The sequence below is a fragment of the Hesperophylax consimilis genome, chromosome 19 (genome assembly GCF_061612785.1).
Source record: "Hesperophylax consimilis isolate HC1 chromosome 19, BYU_Hcon_1.0, whole genome shotgun sequence".
Lineage (NCBI taxonomy): Eukaryota > Metazoa > Arthropoda > Insecta > Trichoptera > Limnephilidae > Hesperophylax > Hesperophylax consimilis.
The window spans coordinates 19,271,181-19,294,243 of record NC_142854.1 but is presented as its reverse complement, the minus strand read 5'-3'; the positions used below and the strand labels follow the sequence as shown (position 1 = coordinate 19,294,243).

The window sequence follows — 23,063 nt, the reverse complement described above, 5'->3', positions numbered from 1 at the left end:
AATTAGTTATTATTAAAAAATAAAACAATTATATGAAATAAATAAAATTATCATAAAATAGATATATTATTCCAACTTATTTTTTTTATTTTAAATAATTACAAATTTATCACTGCTCATTCTAATATTTTTGTCTGTAGGTACTTATTTGTTAATTTTCATTACGTTTATTCTGACGAAGAAACCGTCGCTTTTGAAATGTGATTAAACTAGTCGTGTATATAAAGTCATTTATTTAATTAAAATTATTATTTGCACTGACAACAATTTATTTTATTTAATTTTAAAATTTTCATAGATTATACAAACGTTTCATTATCCTCTTTTAAAATTAAAATTTTAATGTTTTAACATCAATAATTGTTTTATGTTTATAATTTATTACACGTCAAAATTAATACATGTTTTTTGTGTTATATTCAACTCACAAGAGAAACATACATACATAAATAAACTACTAACTATTATAGATTTCAAATAAAGTTTACGCAATCGCCTGCTAATTAACCAAAACTAGACAAAACTAAATTTGCCATGTTCTGTCTGCCGCTGCTCTCAAAATGCTTCAATGTATTGTCTTTGTCTCCAATTAGCCAGATTTATCTAAATTAATTAATTAATCAGAATAAATTGCCAATTTATTGTTGATGTGTGCCGCTTATTGTCTTGCGTATATTACCTGCATTTTTCTTATACTTAATTTTCCACCAATCTAGCAACTAAATTCACATAAAATTATTGCGCAATATATGATTCGATCGAAGATTTAACCCGTGCCGTATTCGTCACAAAACATCAATTGCTGTTGAGTAATGTTGTGCCATATGTGTCACCAAATGACTCATCCTTGTACAACTATAAACAGTTTAAGAAAGACAGTACACCAAGCTTTCTTTTTGCATTTAAAAGTTTAAAAACAGAGAATCTATTTGAAATTTAATGCCAAGCGAGAATTTAGTTTATTTTCTAGACTCAAAGGGTTTTAACCAGTAGAGCCTACATATTTTGCAATGTATTTCTCATAAGCAATCTGTCAAAATACAGAGTGCAAACATTTTCGCATTATATTCAATTCCAGTTAAATTTGTTGTTTTTTTTTAAATATTTCAAAATTAAATTGTTTTCTTGAAAGCAGATGAAAAACTCTTTCAGATTTTAAATAAACATAGAAAAAGTTTTAAAGTCACTTAACGGTGGTTTTTTATTGTGTAAACTGTAATTATCACTTTACACAAAACTAAACAAACATATTTAATTAGACAAAGGAAATATAAAAATTATTGTTACTTACTTCCCTTTTGTTTTTTTTTTTAGTAAAAAATTTGCAATATTATTTTAAATTAATTGTTTCATAGAATTATTTTTAAAAAATTGGAGTGTCTTTGGTAAACTTTTAAATGCATATACAAAGTGTTGTGTTTTTTCTTTCTAACGCTGCTTAAATCATATATCTCACCATAATACAAAATGAGATACCATGACTTGAGTCCTTGTGGGGCTGGGAGAAATATCTCCCAAAAAAACTCTACGGCTGGGAGAAATATTCCCAAAATTATTGTAAGAGTTAAGCTATAAATCTTGCTTTGCTGACTTAACGTTATACTAGTCTGAGAGAGAGGCTGTACGTGGCGTTGTCGTGGGTTGTACAAGGTTTTGTGGGAAGGAAGAGAACAATCGTCGATGATGTGCATACGAGCTCTCTTGGGGACTAGTTTAAATACATTTTTTTATCGATTATGTTTTAATTTTTAATAAATCTCAAAAATGTTTTTTAAAAGTTGTTTAGCAATTTTAAATTAGGACGTTAATGGAAAAATGTACATATTTATAGAAAACATAGAGAAAAATGAGTACTAATTTTTTTATCAAAATACTGTTAAAAATGTGACGGCAAGATCATTTCCCAATAAACATATGTTCACACCCTTGTCCGAATAAATAAAATAGACGAGATGCGAAACTCCTCATAATATGTTGTGCTTTACTGATAGTTTTTTATTAAATGTGTCAAATCATTCGTTATAGGCCTCCAGTCCCATTTTTAACAAGAAAACGAATAATTTGACCAGATTAATAAACTATCAATATTTCATATCAGTAAGTTTTCTCCGTCTAGCTATAAACAGATTTGTATTTTAGGTTGTTGACGATTTACAGTTTAAACCTTGGAATGAATCAAAGATTGCAAATTTTTTTTACGCGAATTTTTTTGCTAGCATAGAGGAGAGTTTATAAAATTATTTTCTGGTAAAATTAAACTTGATCATTTTTAGTTAATTATTTTTAAATTATATTTTTTAAACAAATAAAACCGTGAGTCATTTGAAAGGGGTACAATATTATATTAGATTAAAAAATATATTTTGAACAAATTTTCAAATTCGTACGTTTAAAAAAAAATAGGTTAAAACTGGGATCTCGATTTGAATCTATGACCTTTAGCTCTCTGAGCGTCTGCCCTAACTTCTGAGCGTCTACCTAAATTTTCTTATCTAAAAGTTTTTTGACTTCATTTGGCATGCAAACTTCTTATGCTTGGATTATTTACACTTAAATATTAAATAAGTACCTATTATACAATATGAGGCAATAGTAAGATCATAATTTTTGCAAATGGTGTCAAATGTCATTGTACATTTATGTTGTAGACAGATAGAAAATTAGTTGGCAATAAGCAATGGAGCGATACACACCTGTAGAACTGAATTATTGTTACTGCTTATTTGACCAATTTCCGGAATGTGAACGCAGCGTGAATTTCGTCATCGTTTAATGTCTAACAAAATGGGGTTTAATTCATATTAGGACATTACTTTTGTCCCACCTGCGTTAAAAAAACAGACCTGAAATTGGTCAAATAAGCAGTAACAATTATTCCGCATTCTTCTGGTGTGTATTGCTCCATTGCTTGTTAACTAATTCTTTATCTGTCTACATCATAAATGTCAAAGCACAATAACATGTGCAAAAATTATGGCACATTCACATTATGACAATACTTTTGCCCACTTTGTATACATATATATGTAGATTTCCGACTGAAGTTACAAAATAAATAAAAAATTAGACAAATATTAAGTAGTCAATGAATTCAACAGTAGTTTTTGAATAGTGATTTTATTATTTTGCTTTAAAATCATTTATGTATAAAAAACAAACAAGCCTTTTTTGAAACACAAATAAAATATATTTTGGCAAAGGAAGCTAGCAGCTATTGACTGTAAAGTTGTATAGACTACTTTGAAATCTATAATATTGAATAAGATGGAACAACATGGCAACATTGACCTCACTCAAACAAAACCCAAAATGTACACAAACTCTAAGAAATCGGGCGAGCGAATAAGTGAAGCGAATAATTAATAAAGGATTTATTAATACTGTGATATTTGCAGGTATATTTTATGACATTCAAAAAAGGATTTGACTTTACAATGGATTTTCTTCACATTATAGATTATAATAGATACTCATCCATGTTTTTTTCTAGTTATTTCTGCCAAGCTTCATCGCAATTTGGATTTTGTCATCATTAGTTCACTCTAGATTATTATATTAACCAGTTTTGTATTTCTTAGGCTAGAAATATTTACACACAATTTTTTCCAGAGAGAAGACCTTCCAGTAAATTAGTAGAGATCTGAAAATTTTGCATGTGTGATAATGCAATTTCGTAATTTTTTCATGAATTTTTGAGAATTCTGAATTGCCGGGCAAATAATGTTAAATTATCGTATTTTTTAGCGATTTTCTGGTACCTATTTAAAAATATGAAAGGATTATTTGTTTGTCTGTGGTTTCTTGAATAGCCATAGAATGAAATGCAGCTAACTTCATGTCAGAGACGCCACATCAAATTTTTCTATTTTGTAAAAAAAAGTATTACACTGGACTTTTGGACACCCTTTTTACACGGTGGATATGTTCGATGCAATACCGTGTTAACTATCCTGCAGTTAAGCGGGGGAGTAGGTAGTACCCAAAATGAATATCCTCCTTATATTAGCATAAAAACTCGACATATCATTTTAGTATTTTACGTATTTCTGCGCAAATACATAAGTTACCATTAATAATTGAGTGAATAATTGGGATTTCTATAGTTTAAAAGCCCATAAGACCCACTTGGTTACAGACGTTTTGTTTGACATCTTGGTCTGTCAAGAGTTAAAAAAAATCTACTAAAATAAAAAAAATAATGGTGGACGAGTATATGCATAAAAAAAAATTCAGCATATCAAAATTAGAAATAATTTTTTGTTTTTGTATCTTAATTTTGTTTTTAAAAAATTACTGTATACAAATCATGACATATATTATTCACTATTATTACCAGATAATATGAGAACCCGTTTACTCACATTTGGTACGACATCGCTTTCATGACTCAAAAATGACTTTAAAAACAAATCAAATGTAATTCAAATATAAAATTACAAATCACATTGAAATTGTAAAGCTCGCTCTATGTTGAAAATGATTTCAAAGTTTATTCCAGTCGCAGTTCGCGGCCTGCATGCAATTCCAGCCGTGCTTTTCGCATACCTCTGCGTATATAATACATACCGAGTAATATGTAAGTACATGCAAGGAATGTAGCACCGTGTAATTCGAAACAGTGTAAAACTGGTGTTCAGTGTACCAAAAAGTTTATTCATTCGAAAATTCCTCAAAGAATAATGCAAAATTTTCATGTCCCTAGTAATTAGTATTTAAATTATTGTGTTTCTTCATAAATTCTTTATTTAGTCCCCTGGATATATAAAGGTACCCTTTGTTTTTTTTTTACCATACAAGGTGTCCGGAGGTAAATTGGAGTAACTTTGGAAGCTGATTCTCCATTATAGGTACAAGTACAAAATATAAATGAATAAAAGTAATTTATTTTGTTCATATAAAAAGTCATTCCTACTGAAAATTATAACATATATAATAATAATAATAATAATTGGATGACTTGTATAGCGCCGTTTTTGTGCAAAATCACCTCAAGGGCGCTGTACAAACTTATAATACATCTCTACAGTGATCTATGTTATTACTTAACTATTTATGGAGATAATATACAGTAGGTACAATACTTACCTGGTAGGTCACTTGAGATTAACACTTAATTAACATCAACTAATTGTTTATTAGCGAAATTTAGGTACAGGATTTAGGACATAATTGGAAAATTGAATATAACTGGACTTTCTCTTAGGAATGGTATATTTAATTTAAGGGTACGACAGAGTAAGTTTTTAGTTTAGACCTGAATTCTGTTGGACTTGTTATGGATCTTAGTTCTGGAGTAAGTTTATTCTAAACCAAGGCTGCCCAACCTTTTTAACAGTTGGGCCAAATAGACTATTTTGAATCACTGGCGGGCCACTGAATACCTGACGGTTCCTATTTCCATGAGGGGGGGGGGGGGGGGGGGGGGGGGGTTGTTAGAGAATTTCTATAAAACATAATTCCTCACAAAAAAAAATCAGAATGAGTGCTCCCCACCATATATTTGAAATCCATGGGGGGGGTTGTTACGGAACTTCGATGAGAAAAAATTCCGCGTACCCAAAAACATCATATGTGATTCCCCACAACAATTTTTCGAATTCCATGGGGGGGGGGGGGGGTGGCTACAAGATACTATATCAAAACCGGTGTATTTTTGTTTAAAAAGTAAGTTCAACAGGTTAGATTTTTTCGTCGCTGATTCTCGGTCTGAGTAGCCCAAATAGCGATAAATCGCCTTCGTTGGCAACACTGGTGACCGCGCGCAAGCGGCATTGTTTGTTTTACAGCAGGCCCGCGACACTTTTTCAAATTGGCGAATTGGTGGATTGGCGGGTTTTTTGAAAATGGTTCACGCGGGCCACTTATAATTCGTTCGCGGGCCACATTATGGCCCGCGGGCCTGGGGTTGGGCAGCCTTGTTCTAAGCCTTCGGCCCAGATACTCCGAAAGCGCGATCACCAAACTTAGTATTTGGCTTGCGCATAGGTTCCATCAGTCTGCCTACAGCTGATGATGTTGTTGATCTAACAGTTGACTGCCTCAGACCAGTGTTTTCCGGGACGCATAGTTCAGAGATGTAGGGTGGGGCCATTTCATTGATGGATTTAAACACCATCCAGCACAGTTTGTACTGGATTCTTTCAGGGCACTTGAGCCAGTGAAGGTTACGAAGGTGTTCTGAAATGTGTGAATATTTTGAAACCCCGGTTATGAGCCTTGCTGCTGCATTAAACACTGATTGAAGCTTGTCAATTTGATATTTGGTTGAACTTTCCAGATAAATACACTGGGGGTGAAGAGTTGCAATGTCACATTTCTTTGACTATCTGTATCCATGGAAACAGCACACATAACAAGATATTTAGGGGGTATTTCACTATTTCGGGCTAAATATCTGACTAGCTAGCCGTTGGCTGGCTTTAGAGATCAGAATAACTTCGTTATTCAACCCCGACCGTTTCACCATTGTTGCCGAGCTTCCGGATAGATAACACTCGAAATAGTCTGGCAACATCGCAAAATGTTTGCAGTTACCCCATCTACTGCCACGCCTGTCATGTTTTGCCGCAATGTCTATGGAATGCTAGCGTCAACGCCAATTGATCTGTGGTCAACGCCGTCATCCAGTTTCCCGCCACAGTCCGCACACCGCAAAGTGTGCATTTTTTTGGTTATGTTATGTTGATTATCAGGTCATTTTAGATAGATTCGTGTCGAATTGATACATTGTTTCTTATTTTGAACACAATCAAATAATTCAGGATGGATCATACAAGCATTCAAATTCATTCGAGCTCTTAAAACTCGCGGCCTTCGCATCGCCGCCCTTTCACCTGCTTCTGTAAATCAAAAACCTCGGTATCCATAATAATTCGCAACAAAATTCGACTCACTTCTCCGCTGTCAAACTCGGAATGTTTTGACGCCATCTTCGATTCGAGGAATAGCGCCTAACGTGAGGTTCGAGCACTGATTAGTCAAATCGAACTTTAACCCGAGCGTTAGCGTTATTCAGATATAGTGAAAACGAAAAAATGACTAATCCGCGGATTAGTGCTTAGTCAGAACATAATCAGAGATAGTGAAATACCCCCTAAGCGTGATTAATTTTTGGGTTACTATGCCATGTTCCGCTTCCTCCCTATTTAGCCAAAATTTCAGACAGCGTTACAGTGTCCACCCTCAGGACAGAAGTATAGATTGTGGCGATGTGTGTGTTTATTTGGGTAGATACTCGATCTGGGAGGCGGGTATGGGTACCGTCACCCCGGGAACTATCTATTGGATAACCAACACTCCTGCCATAGGTCACCCCAAGTGGTTCGCTATGTTTGGTGACTAAACATTGGTGCCCAGGTTCATGGGAGGTTTGTCTAGGCCTTGGCGGAGAATGCGTTTGCCTACCTACTGCGAGACCTTTTGACCTAGGAGCGATGGATTCATATATCCGTTAATCTTATTAGGGCTGGTATTTTAGTATGATCATTAGTTAAATTGATGTGGTTTTCGGCGTTTAGTTTTGGTCTAGCCATCATGTACCGAATTCCAAGAATTGTTAAGCTTAACCCCTTCGTCTCATTAATATTTATGGGGTTTTTGTGGATATCATTTGCCTCAATAACTAAGCGTGCTCGATGCGTTTTGGGTCTTCCCAGGAACAAATCCAAAGTAAAGACCGGTTTCAATTAAGTACTCGTCAATTGTCCATTTGTCCGGATGGCGGAGTTTGCACGCTAGAAAACGTTCTGAGATTCTTTTTGAAATGTTTTGTTCTAATAACCCAAAAATTTATCACGGTGATACTTTTGGCCATAAAAATTTCAAATCATATCTAGAGATTTGAACATTTTTATCCGAGAAGTACCCTACTATGTTGTAAATTCCATATCGTTTATTAGTCCAAAGTTGCCGCACTTTACCGCAGGACACCATGTATAATGTTGTATTTATGTTTTCCGAGACAAGAGTGTTGAACTGCAGATCTCCAATGAACAAACAACAGTTCATGTCAACTAAATATACTTAATTTAGCCATTGTTAACTGTTTGTTGGCGATCTGCAGCCATGATAAGTTTCAACATTGTCGATAAAACCTGTTTTACGTGTCTGCTAGGGAGTCATCTTGGTTATATGTATTTCTCTTGCCAATAAATTTGTTTTAATAAGTGCTTATATTGTTTGAATGTGAAAATTGTCCCTCGTTAAATGCTATCGGTGTTTTTAAATATCTACTCGTACCATAAAATTACCGCTTCGTCAATGTATCACCAGCTTTAAGCTCTTGCCCAAAGGGATACGCAAGTATTTGATACTTGTATTGTTTACTTACGTTGCAAACACACGTCACTAAAATAACAAGACTGGCGTCACAGCCAATCATTGATGAATTCTCGAAATGTCATAATGCCATAACTTCACCAACAAACAAACATTTTTATATCCTGTCATTTTTATTGACTTTTTTGTTCCTGGCATTAATCTAAAGCTGTTTGACACAAGTAGCGCCATGTTTAAAGTCTCTGCAATGCGAGTGGCGACGATATCACCCGCCTTTTCGCTTGAGACTGGCATCGCCGACAACTTTACAAATAGTCAACATGTGCCTGTGTACAAACTTCCATGCAGATGTATTATGAAGTATCGAATACTTGCGTATCTTTGTGGACGTAGAGCTTTAGTTTACACAGACATGGGTCTCTCTCTCAACGTGGATATGTTGTTTGTTTTGTCCAGTGAGCTACAGCGGGCGGGAGCGCGAGTCCTCGCTTCAGGGGATGGGTGGGGCGGGCGGCGGTGGGGCGGGAAGGAGGGGGCAAGGGCGGCGGCTGCCCCCCACTCCCAGCAAGCCCTCCACGCTGCAGCTGAAGACGCCGGGCCCGCCCATCAACTTTCCCAAACTGAACAGCAGTCCAACGCATGTGAGTATTTCAGTATTTCTTTCATATTTGGATGGAATTATACGTCCATCACTCCTGGACACACTAGCTCCTAAATTCCTACCCAACCCTAATACCTTTTTTCCTTTCCAGAAACTCCTCAAAAGACCCTCCACAAAGCATCCCCAAGGATTTTTTTATTTTTTTTATATTAACTCCACACAGGAGGCCCTGAAGAAAATAATTTCCCTCAGGGCCTATGTCATCTTTGGGGATGCTGTGTGGAGGGTCTTTTTGTGGAGAGAAAGGATTGAACATGGGTCTTGAAGAGTCCCATGTTGTAGGAGGGAGGAAACACAGAGGCCGGCAGTTCGTTCCACAGCCGAGCTGTTGAACTTAAGAACGAATCGTAGAAGCGACCCGTTCTCATGTGACAAATGTCAACCGTGTACAAATGTTGGGCGCTCGTTTGGCGTGTATCCCGACTACGCACCGGTGCCGAAGGGATCAATGACGCTAGTTCCTCAGAGCATCTTCCATTGTAATACCGATAGAACAAGGACAGCATACCTACCTGACGCCTGTGCTCTAAAGATTGCAGTCCGTTTGTTAAGATTGGGGAATCTATCAAACAGATCGCCTGTTTTTGCACAGAGTCAAGAGTTTTATCAAGGATAAAATAAGGAGGCCGTGTGGGAAATAATTAACCTCGGAACCTCATGTGTAGAGAAATTTTTTAATAAAATTTTTGAATATCTTGCGAATCTATTTAATAGTTTCCCAATCTTAGCAGGAAATGCATTATTTTGAGCATAATACCTTCGACACTTTCATTATCCGTTGCAAACCAAAATAACATATTGAACAATTTGTAATTTTGTATGTACGAGGTCCACAAGATGGACTGAATACTTCTACAGCTCCGTCTTCGTGGTAAATAACTTAATTTATGTGACTTATAACTACAGAATAACTTAACAAGTTAAGATTTATTACTAGTGGCTTACAAATTAAAACTTAAAGCTAGCTACTCTGTATCTACTGACACTTACTACTAGTGACTTACATCTAAGACTTATAGCTAGTGACTTGACTAAGGGCCCGTTCCCACTTCCGTTTTCAAATCGGAGGCGGGTCCCGTTTTAAAAACGGATGCCCTAGTGGCTGTAGTGGATGTATGGAGCTGTTCACACTTGTCCGACGCGATTTGAAAACGGATCCGACATTTTTTGTCGGATGGCTCGCCTACGCAGCGCGTCCGTTTTCAAATCGTGTCGGAACACGCTCGCTCATAGTGTTCTATGGAGCTGTTCACACTTGTCGTCCAGTCGTTCCGGCAGAGTCCCCGCCAAACCCCGACCCCTCCCCGCCCGCTCCCTGTCGCAAGGAAGCAGGCACGCTGCATGCTTGTATTTGGTTATTTTGTTAAGTAAATAAATCAAAACTACAATAATGGATAAGGAAATAAATCCCGAAAATTTAATACCACTGGTCGAAGAAAGAGTATGGTAATATTTTATCTTTAACTAAATAAAAACAAAACACTTGGTGTACACAACTTTTGTACATCAAAATATTTATTTTTATTTTTTTAAGTTTACTTTTTTTAAATTTTAAAGCTTTAATGAGATGCACGGAAGAGCGTATTAGTTAAATAAACACATAATAAAAATATTTGAGTTGTTATTGTTTTCTTACTTTAAAATATCGATAGCCTTTCTTCAGGACAAATGCACTTTCTCAATTTTGTATTTTGATATGTTAAGCTCTCTGAAACTCATTCCAGTAGATGGTTAAAGGAAGTGATAGACATTCTCTTAAGCCATTAAGCGCCCTTGAGGTGATTTTTTATGGTGAAAACGGCGCTATATAAATAATCCAATCATTATTATTCTAAAATAATTAAAGAACTTTAGTTCATCACTTCTCAACTCACCAATTAACACTTGGAAAATTCCTACAGAAAATCATTCGGCTATGATTGGGTGTACCCAAAATTTTCTTTTCACTTTTTTCCTTCTATTTAATAAGTACCACATGACGACAAGAGCTTCATCGTCGTCCATTGCGCACCATTACTGAATAATGAGCAAATAACATGTTTTTGTTGAATCGACAATTATTTTTTTTCGTAGAGTATGGTCCGTTTTTAAAACGGATCCGTTTTTAAAACGGTAGTGTGAACAGGGCCATTGTCCGTCCGTTTTTAAAACGGGACCCGCCTCCGATTTGAAAACGGAAGTGGGAACGGGCCCTAAGACTAATCGCTGTATGACTTACAACTATGGCTTAAAATTATAAACTCAATCAGCATAACATACTATTCACCATACTTAAATGGTTTTTTATGAGTTGTGTAAAATTTAAAACACATTTATTTATTTTTTCATGTTCTCCATAAAACGGTTATAGGTTATACACCAATATATCATGGAGAAGATTACAAATTAAAAAGTTTACAGAGGCAGTTTTACTATTTTGTGACATGTGTTAAAAGATAGTTACTGAATTGTCTGTAGGTGACATTGAAAATGTCGATGGCTAATGCAGAATCGTTAAGCAGTTGAGTCGCTCTGTTTATTGGCGCGTTCTGATAGGCAGAAGTCCTCGCTTTCGGAGCATATAAGAGTGCATGGGATCTCCCTCGAGTATAATTGTTAGTTAACCTCTTTCAACATAGGCGGATTGTGTATTGTACCAGAGATTAACATAAAAAAAAGTGTTTGCCTAAAAATATTTTTCTGCGGGCTTCTAATGTATTGAAATCGAGCATTCCTGTTAAGAACAAGGATGGATACAGGAATGGATAGTATGTATATTCTCTCATATACAGGTAACGCATAAACCTTTTTTGTAATTTTTCTATTTCTAAGATATGGTTTTGTTCAGAAGGGGACCAAATAATTGAGCTGTATTCCAGGATGCTGCGGACAAGTGCTTCATATGTTCTTCGTATTGCAATTCCATTAGTAAATGATCTCGCATTACGAAGAACAAATCCAAGCATTTTGTTGGCGCGGGAGACAATGTCAGATATGTGGGATTTGAAAGAGAGATTTGCCTCGAAGATTACCCCAAGGTCACGAATCTCGTTTTTGCGTGTTAATATATTTTTATCAATATGATATGGGAATAGAAATGTATCTTTGGATCTTGTAAATGTAACTACTCTGCATTTCTGGATGCTGAAGGGTAATTTATTTAATTCCGACCATTTGACAAGAGAATCAAGATCATTCTGCAGAAGAATGGAATCGATACAACTTTTGATAGATCTGAAAAGTTTGATATCGTCGGCAAAGAAGAGATATTAGATTAGATTAGATGATATGTGTTAATTTCTAGTTTTAAGCCATAGTTGTAAGTCTTACAGCAGTCAGTCTTAGTTGTAAGTTACTAGCTTTAAGTTTTAGATGTAAGTCACTAGTTATAAGTCTCAGTAGATACACAGTTGCTAGCTATAAGTCATCGTTGTAAGCCACTAGTTATAAGTTATACATTGTTGTTTTTGCCTTTGAATAGTAAAAATGACTTGTCTAATGTTTCCAGCAACACATGTCTGTACATGCAACGCCACATTCGCTGCACTCCTTACAGCTGAGGGAGAGAGACAGAGATACCGACAGGGAGAGGGACCGACTTATAGATCGGGACTTCCGAGAAAGAGATAGGTATATCTGTCTAATTAAGTTATAATATTCCTCACATGCTCTATTTGGCCATTCGATATTATTAATATCACACAAAATATTAACATGGAAACACATAAACTGCTTACTGCTGTTTAAAGAAAATAATTCCACCTAGATTTCACTATTTATCCCAGCCATCGCTCAAGTGGTTAATCGCTTGAATGTCGGTGAATACATAGCGGATATTTATTCATTTTCGGGAAATCGACAGTTTACATTTAATCAGTTTGTACATAAGTATTGTATAGCTAAAATAAAACCAATTATGGATTTCCTCCTTGTGACTTTACCTCTACTGAGATGGAAATATGGAATAAATAAATTAAATTTCCGAGAAAGGAATATAAATTAAAAAATTTATAAAAAACAAAAGATTATATAAAACGAAAAATTTACAAAACAATACATTTATAACCATGGAGAGAGGTTGTAGATATAAATCAATTCATAATAGAGACATAAAAATTATTCACAAACCATCAGAGAAATATTATTTTATGGACCCCTTGTATTTGGTAAGTTCGCAACTGAAAATATCAACCTTGGATAATACGATATTGTAATTATTGCATAGTCTGTTCAGGTAAGAATTCTGCTTAGAGTTCGTTTTGCTTTGATCAACCTTGAACAGGACACAGCGGATATGCATATAAGGCGTGAATATACAGCATGGTGTTTTCTCTTTCTAACACCTTTTAGGTCATATTTCTCACCATGACAGTAAAGGAGATACAAAAATTTCTACAAGACCATATGAGCTGTTCGCAAAAGTGAATAATTTGATTCTACAGGTGTATAGAGCTATTTTGCAAATAGCTGTCTGTTTGCAAAACCGAACAAATTAGCTCGACAGCTTAAATACCATTTTGTTTCAACTCAATGAACTACAAAGAACAATTATTTAATTCGAGGTAGATGGTAAAAGATGCATTAAAGTTCAATTTTTTTCAATCAACGTTTAAAATCTCCTGTGTTTTGACCAGTTTTAACCATGTTTGATCTTTCAGTCTAAATCCGCAATAATTATTTAAATAACCCAAACTAAGACACTAATAATCGCTTTTTTGCATGTTTTTTCATCTCCCCCGATGAAAATAGTTGTTCCTTGTAGTAATTAAGTTGAAACAAAATAATTCTGTTGTATTTGAAAGTAAACGGGAAATTTAGTGAAAATAACAAAGAAACCTAAGCTTGTCACAGTTATATGTATATTATAGTGATTCAGTGTGGATTATAATAGATTTGACGTGTATTCCAGACTGATAGAGTCGTCTTCGCACGTCCCACTGAGCTTCGAGCAGGCCCTGGCGCTGGGCCGCGGCGGGGGCGGACGGGTGCTGCCCTCGCCGCTGCCCAACGGACACAAGCCCCGCCACACGCACCGAGACGACTCCGATGAAGACGACTGGTGCTAGCACGCGCCGGGCGGCCCCGCGCCGCTCTCCCCCGTGCTGCGCGTCACCCGCCAACAGATCCAACACTTCGGCATCGGCATAACCACGGCCGACGTGGTGGGATCCGACTCGGACGACCTCCGACCCTCCGACTACCGCAAGGATTTTGAGATGGACTCCCTCGGGGACGAGGAAAACATCCTTAAGATGCGGCACTCCGCCTTCCAGGGGGAAGACCGCCGGTGCCGCACGCAGGAAGAGCTCGACCGTCTCACCAAGAACGGGCAGTCCAACGTGAAGGACTTCATGGCGGACTTTGAGACCGACCAGGAGTATTACGAGGATGATTACGACTACGGCGAAGGGCTCGGGCACCGCGTACGCAGCACCGGCAGCCTGCTGGACTCGCCGCCCTACTCCCCGGACGATCTGCGGCGTGATGAAGGCAGCGACAGCATCATGGAGTTTGCGGACGAGATAAAGTCGGAGCGGAGCCTCCGGGAGAAGGAGTTGGATTACTCGCTGGAGGAGCACTCGCTGCGGGTGGACTTTGACTACCGAGACGAGATCTCCGACTACGAGACCGAGATCCTTCCGCCCCCGGCGAGCATCGTGCGGTCCAGCACCACGTTCGACCGGCTGAGCGTGCTGGACCCGTACGACCGCTCCGTAGGCCGCTTCGGCAGCCGCAACCGACTGAGCCAGGTGGCGCAAGAGCCTTGCCGGAGAGTGTTATCGAGTGACGCGGTATGGCTGGCGTCCAGCCCGGTGCACCAGAAGAAGTACAAGAGTAACGACGAAATGATGAAAAGACGGCAAGTGGTGCGGTTCAAGTGAAAAACAATGCTAAATATAATGTTCTATATTTCCTCCCCGTATAGTTGTTTGAGTTAGTCCGTTCGAAGTTTCCTTTCTACCAGACCTTAGCTTACAAACATTGTCCGTAGAATTGTTATTTTTCAAATTAATATTTTCCCATGTAGATAATTTAAGTAAACTTTTTGAATGTATCGTATTTACAAATTAGCTTTTACACGTTTCTATATTCTTTCCTTGTTACGTCTTTGGATACCGTGTTTGGTTGTATTGTAAATAGAGCTGGTGTTGTTGCAATGACCTCTGAGTGAGTGAGTGCGAGCGCAGTTTGCGTTGTACGTGTGAGTGCGACGGGACGCTGGATTTAATGGTGACTTGTGTAGATATCGGCTCGGCCGTGCGGTGAGCCAACTCCCTTTAAGAACATTTTAACCAATTCCATATGTCCACGGGATATTCTCTAGTTAAAGCAATTCTATATAATCCGATACACATGGAAATTTATTATTAAAACTGCCATGCATTTATTTGTATTTAACCTATTTGTAACTATTAATCAACGCATCGTCCTGTAGAATCATTCTTCATATACAAACAACAATCATCCCCTTGTAACGAGTTTTCCTTCTACAGACACTCAACTGAAGGGGAACTCTATGACGAGTCTTGTTTTCTTAGAACCGTAATATTCTAAAGTCGGACGTAATCTTTTCGTGTCCACACTTTAACTAACTGAAATCACATTGTGGTTATTTATCATTGTATCCCCAAAACACGTTATATTGAAATTTTATTTACTTTTCAATTCAACTATTTTATTTTCAATCACTGCATGATACACGTTTATACAAATACAATTTAACTTTTAAAAAAGCTTTAAAAATCTACATTCTTTATTACAAATGTGTCAGTAAACATCTAGTTTACCCGTGAAAAATCACAGGATAGTCTGAATTCTGTATTAATATAATTTTCCGTTAAAACCTAATATTATAGGTAGATATCATTTGTCTGAATTCTTCACACAATCAGTTCCAATTTTAATCAAAACAAATATGCCATAATCAAAACAAATCCGAGTTCACTGTAGCAGAGTTACATCACAGACTCACAATTGAAATTAGTATGTTTTATTGACATTCTTTTAATTAACATCTGTTTTTTGAAACAGCAAAAATTCTCAAAACTTGAACTGAATAGAAAATACACACTAGAAATGCCTTCCATATAGATTTGAATGGAAACCAATATCTTCACTGACTTAATGTCTTTTGGTTCTAGCCCATTTGGCACGCGCTCTGTCTTTCTTACACTTGCCTGACATTGCATATCTCTGTCCCATTTGAATTTCATAATGAGGATGTAATACAGTTTTGCATTGGAAATTTAATGCCCGATTAACCAGACTTTTGGATCAAGAAGCGCGCTCACCTCATATTTTTCACTGTTCTTCTTTATTCTATGAATGCGTCTATTTATTTCAGCTAATGGAACTATGAAATATCCATATTACTGTCAAATATAAATTGTTTTTTTCTCCTGAAAAATTTAGTGATTTAAAACTTCAATATAATAATTTCTGTAAAATTTCCGTACTTTGCTTTCTTCTTAAAACGCACAAATTATTTAAAATTACAATTTTTTTCAACTTAATTTTTACAAAAAACAATTATTTACGTTGTGGGAGAAACAAAAATATGCAAATATTCCAATTAAGTTAAAATTAATATATAATTTGGTATCTACAATATCAATTCATGTTATACCGTGGTCGATGGGTAATACCCTCGACTATCAATCTGGAGGTCGCGAGTTCAAATCCAGGTGTGCTCAAGCAAAATTTTATTTTTGATTAATTTCACAATTTATTAATTTAAAATAAAATATAGTATATTTGCGACACATTCCATAAGTTTCGCCCTGATGTAAGACCAATTGTCGCCTGTAATGGCTTTGGTTGTGTTTGGTGACCAAATCTGATTACACCTTCATCTGCCCATCTCCTTTCCCTCCCCTCCACCTTAGCCTCACAACATACCCAGATTGGGGATGCCATAGTCTCACTGGCTACAGATAGTTACGGCTCTTGTGCGGTATTCACATATTAAAATAAAATAAAATTAAAAAAAAATAATATTTAACATTGCATCAAAGACATATTCCGGTTATATAAATCTTTATTTCTTGTTGTAGTTAAGTTGAAACTGTCTGTTAATTCAATAATTTCTGCATAAAGAGCACGGAAATTTTACGTTTAATTCGATAACTTCAAATCAAAAAACATCTTAAACATTGACTAAATTTACTCCGCCTTCAATATTTTCTTCCCCAACTTCTTTTGCTTTCCACCTTTCACTCTTCTCATCCAAACAAACTATGCGTCCCCTTCTTTATACTACCTATAACCTAAATACTACATACTATTATAATCTTTTAAAATAATAATACATATTTTATCTATCCATTATTTGCTACAATAATTATTTTATTCTTGAGTAAAATCAATTAAGTGTTTAGGCGTATAAAACACAATAAATAACCACTCTGTAATCATCTTCAATTACTTTCTACAGTATAACCTTTGTGATTCAATTGATTTCAGCTGTGTAACTCAGTCAGTTTTTGCTGCAAATCTCGTCAAATTAAGATTGACTTGTTTCACAGAACAATCAGCGCCATTTTGTTTTTTTTGACATTTGAAAATTTGCTGTTAAACGTAGATTCTAGATCCGTTTCAGCTTTTGAATAAATTGTGATAAGCTGAAAAGCACGACTGTTATATTGTCGTTACGCTTTTCAGCTGTTAACAGCGTTTAACGGGCACGTTTCAAATGTATAAAATCAAAATTGCGCTGATTTGTCATTTGATTTCTGTGAAACGCTGCAATAAACAAATTAAAATACTGGTTTTTTACTGTAGTCAAACAAAATGTACAATAAAACTCAAATAAATTATTAATACCTTTGTGTATTTGTATTGAAATCAAGTTTATATAATATGTACCTTCTGCTAGAAACATGAAATTGCTTACATTGTATCAAATACATCATATTTTCAAACAAATAACCAGATTGTGTAGTCAATGATAAATATGTTTTATTTCTTTTGTTGTGTAAATATTTTACAATAGTAATGTTTTTCAGGTGTCGTCAGTTCAGTCGACGAATAAAACTGAGAAAATTGTAAAAAAATATTTAAAAAACATAGATTCTATTGGACTATTGAACTTTTAAAGGAAGATTAGTTTAGAGATATGAACAGATTAAAACACGCTTGCCCGGGTAAGAACTATACTAATTATTGTACTTTTCAGTTTTTAAAATACTTGGGAAGAAATAACTAAACATCTTAAACAAGTCGTAAAGTAAACTGAAGAATTTCTTCAGAAACAAATGGAAATCCTTTTGTTTCTGAGCAAACTATACGTATCTGTGGTCTGAGGTCAACGCATCATATACCATTGATGTTAACATCATTGACGTTATTATTCATGATATCTTTGACAGAATCATTGATGATGTCTTTGAAAGAATCATTGACAAAATCATTGACAGTATTATTGACGGTATCATTGACAGAATCGTAGACAGTATCATTTATGGTACACTGATGATATCATTGATAATATTGTTCACAGAATCATTGACAATATCATTTATGGTATCACTGATGATATCATTGACAGAATCATTGATTGAATCATTAACAATAACATTGACAGAATCATTAACAATATCATTAATAATATAATTGACAAAATTAATGACAATTTTACTGATGGTGTCATTGACAGAATCATTAACAATAACATTGACATAATCATTAATGATATCATTGACAGAATCATTATTTTTTTTTTAATGATAAACTAACGTTTATAAGACAAGATTTTATGCATAGAAGGCACGTGTTCGATTCCCGTTGGCGGCATTTATTTTTACTCGGGATATTTTCAATTTGTATTAGTATTTCGGATGACTAATTATTGCTTATAATTATTTATTGACAGAATCATTAATGATATCATTAACAGAATCATCGACAATATTGATGATGTAATTGACAGAATCGTTAACAATATCATGGACGATATCATTAACAGAATCATTAACGATATACTATCGTTGATGGTATCATTTACAAAATCGTTGATGGTATCATTGACAGTATCATTGGCGATATCATTGACTATATTATTGACGATATTGATGTAAGGAATTGTCCTATATCAAAACATTCACATAATTCATTTTATTCAATGACTGAAAGTTTACTAACCATTCCCTGAAGAAATTTAACACTTGAACTTATCATATTATTATCAAAGATCGCAGATATTATGTACCTATTACTTAGCACTCTCTTAAACTGATCTACGCGGCTGTCGCATTTATAATCCATAGTAAGCTATCCCCATTAGCGCATGTCGCATATGTAATCCGCAACTTGTACTAAAACACAAAGTTTATATAATTCAGCAAATTTTAATAAAATCAGCATCAGCAACTGTTTATTTAATGCAAATAAAGGTTTGGTTCTTTGATCCCAATTCCGAGTGTAATTTTTTAAGCCGAAATGGTTTGCCTTTACGAATATGAAGGTTCCGTCCCAGTTCTTAAACCTAATTATACTAAAAGTTGGTTTAGTATTTTTGAAACCATCGATAATTTGATCAGTCATCGATAGGTGGAAACATTTATTTATTTCTTCCTTCATGATTGCATTTAGCCGGCATTCTATGATTATTACAATCAATTGTGGCTGTATTTCGAGAGTGTTACAAATTAACGAAGAGACGGTTGCTGAATTGGATGTTTACCAAAATGTGTTCACATATGTAAGCCGGAACAACTTTAAAATTGTGTGTTAGAAGATGCCTGTATGTATGTTTGTGTCGAGATGGACGCGTGTGGCGTTGTATCTTATCTGTCTACCCCTGACGGACACTAAGACATGGTAACGCATGTGTGCACCTTTGTGTTCACTATATTAAAATGATGATTTTGAGTTTTCTGTTAATATCCGGGCAAGCGTGTGGGCGGCGTTAAACCACGTAAAGTGTTTTGTTTTAAATTGAATTTGCTGTCCTTTCCCAAAGTGCTTTATAAATTATTAACAATTAAATAAAGTGAAAAGAGGATTTCCAGCAGACACGAGTATAGTTCTGCTGTCACTTATTATTCCAAGTGTTTAAACACGGAGTACTACATACATAATACATACATATAAATATATACACACTTATATTCGGGATAGAACCTTTAATCAACCGAGGCGTTTGTTCATTCTAGTAATAGGTGGCGACAATTAATGTTCAAAAGCAATACCTGAGTTATCCATTTAACCACTTACTCTCAAGTGGAACAAGATCTGTTAAGTCAAATCAAATGACCTACTAAATATAACAGTTTTAATTGCTTAACACAGTTAAAGTTTGACAATAAAATATAAAAACTACATTCCATGCTTGACCACTCCAGCGATAGCTGCCCAAATTTGGGCAGCTGGTAGATAGGTGAATTTTATGAACTTATTTTGAACTTCCCACTATCAGCTATTATTTTTAGTTGTTAGCTTAACTAAGCTTCTATCAAATACCAAAAGATGGCACTAATATTCCACTAAAGGAATATCCCATGTAATGTTTTATAAAAATTAAACATGTTAAAAATGGCATTTTTTAATGTCTTTGAATGTAGACAAATCCATTAGATACAGCAGTAAATAGTAATGCCACAAATAAGTAATAATTCTGGTAATTCAAATAGAATTTTACGATTTTAAAAGTAAATATTTTAAACTACAGTTTGCAGTTTATATATTTCCATATTAATAATTTGAAGGTATGAATTTCAAAATGAACCCCCAAAGATGTCTATCGTTCAAGGCGTTATTTTTAAATACCCTATCACTGGAGTGTTTAAAGCTATATTAATGATTGTAGTATCCTTGGCCATTATTTTGTCGGACTATAGTTTGTGTTAAGGATGCTTATAATTCAATGTTATCTCGATAGATTACTGTGGCGATTCCTGGGTGCTCACTTTTTGATTCGAAAACATAAACTGCTTACTGCGATTTAAAGCCAATGAATCCACCCATATATTTAAAAGCATCTAATTGAATTTCAGTTTTGGTTATTGAATGAATCCAAATCTTGGAAGTGAAAATTAACCCTAATCCCAAAATCTGATCGAGTTGAAATTCGGCAGAAAAAACTCGTTGTCTATGACAATGTATTCTATCAACTTTTTGTGGCAATCATGTACATAAACGCATTTCTCTGAAATCGGATAACATTTCAGCAGTTAATGAACAAAATAAATATCTGTCCTACCCGTTCGGCATTTGTCGAGGTTGGTAAAATTCTCTACTTCACTTCCTGATATGAAGATTCAATCGTCACCAAAAATTGTGATGTATTATAGTAATAGTAGTTGTTTTTACGGGTTCATTTTAGGTTTTATAATTTACAATTCATAAAAATCACCTGCCTAAATTTGTGTAGCCATTGCTAGAGTGGTTATGAAGATAGAGCAATTGAAATTACGTTTACTTTTACGCCATAAACACTGCATTCAATTTTACATGTAACAATTAAAAATTATTGTATATTTGAGGTTATGTTTAGCCTGTCGGGTGTTTTCACTGCTCCGAACGCAATTACATTGTCGCCGCCTAAATTTTAGTATTCATAAGCACGTTGTATGGCTAATATTTATAATATTCATCTGTACTGTGTGTATCTGCTCAAAAGCTACAATCGGCTTCATTAATCCAAACAAACAATTAACTATATACTTTCGAATATAGCTATAAATTTGTGGTCATCCATTACAAATAAATGATATAGTGTTTGAACCACAATTTTTTTTTTATATCAACGCCAACCATTTCTTATTCAGGGCAAAATACATACTAATGTTAACATTACAAAATAACAAAATATATTACTAAGTGTTGAAGTGGGGGTTTAGGCGCGATTACGTGCGGGAAGGAGATATAACGGACGGTGAATGGGAATATATCAGAGAAGGACTGTAAGATAATTATTATCTTTCTTATTAAATTATCTTTACAGTCCCACTTATCCTTAGATACGCCTCCACCCCCACTTCAACACTTACTAATATATTATTATTTTCACCCATTATTTTGTAGTTTTAACATTAGTATATATTTTATCTTGAGGAAGGGACGGTTGTACCGATACCGTTCGGCGTTGATGTAAAAAATATAATGGTCCAAATCATGTAATATTGTTTAATTTTTTAACAATTAACTGTTCACGCATTATATTGATACTGGATTCAAATGTACAAAAGGATTTGCACTGAAGTTAAATGGATGTTTATTTCAACACAGATTCATTTTCAGTCATACATATTCAATTCTATAGATTAAATAATACATTAATTTCTATGTTTTTTGATATGACATCTTTGATTGAAAATAACATTATCGTAATAAATTTTTGGGTTATTATGCCTCGTTGCGCTTCCTCCTTCTTTAGCCAACGTTTCGAACAGTTTTACAGTGTCGATTATCAGAGTAGATGCATAGATGGCGGTGAACTGTGTGTTTATGTATGTACAAGTAACACCGTATTGCAAGTGTTAATCCTCGTATTTTCAGTATTTCAGTATAATTAACTTAACATGGTATCACTTCGCCACGATCTGCACTTCTGCCCTGATAATAGACGCTGTAATGCAGTCTGAAACATCGACTAAAATTAATAATGATAATCGTTGAAAATTTCAAAAGAAAATAACATTTTTTCTGGAGATCAGGATTAAACGTATCGTAATCACTGTTAAGTCAAAGACAGTGGGTACTCACTCAGATGCATTTCTTGCATACAAATGTTTTAAATTTGTTATTTGAAAATTTTTGAATATTCTAATTCGATGGTTGTATAAATATCTAAAATATATAATAATATATACTCGGTCGGTGGCCGAGTTGACATCGCGTTCGGGTCCCACCCAGGCGTAGTGTGTTCAATTTCTCGGCTGGCAAAGTCCTCCATCACAACACAAGCAACATTTTCAGCTTACTGTGGTGGTAGTAGGAAATTTTCAAATATTGTCAGGTTATTCGTAACCCGGGAATGTTTGTCTTTCTTTTTAAAAAACAAAAATAAATATACACATATTGTTGTCCGTTTCTCACTGATAAGTAGGGAAAAGGCTGTTTCTAATTATTGTTTGGCAAGAACATGACTGTCGGAAGTGTTTACGTGTGCACCGATACACACAATCGTGTTGTTTTAGTCTCAACT

The 23,063-nt window shown here is 35.1% G+C and overlaps 1 protein-coding gene across 1 annotated transcript in view; it reads left to right on the top strand.

The window, feature by feature from the left end:
- Positions 1 to 14,112, top strand: part of LOC149414955 (voltage-dependent calcium channel type A subunit alpha-1-like) — a 268,503-nt gene extending 254,391 nt beyond the window's left edge. The window contains exons 37-39 of the mRNA XM_089643350.1: positions 8,734 to 8,918; positions 12,426 to 12,547; positions 13,827 to 14,112. Coding sequence (XP_089499476.1) covers positions 8,734 to 8,918; positions 12,426 to 12,547; positions 13,827 to 13,983 — 464 coding nt within the window. The 3' untranslated portion in view covers positions 13,984 to 14,112. The remainder of the gene's footprint in view (positions 1 to 8,733; positions 8,919 to 12,425; positions 12,548 to 13,826) is intronic.
- The last annotated feature ends 8,951 nt before the right edge of the window (positions 14,113 to 23,063 follow it).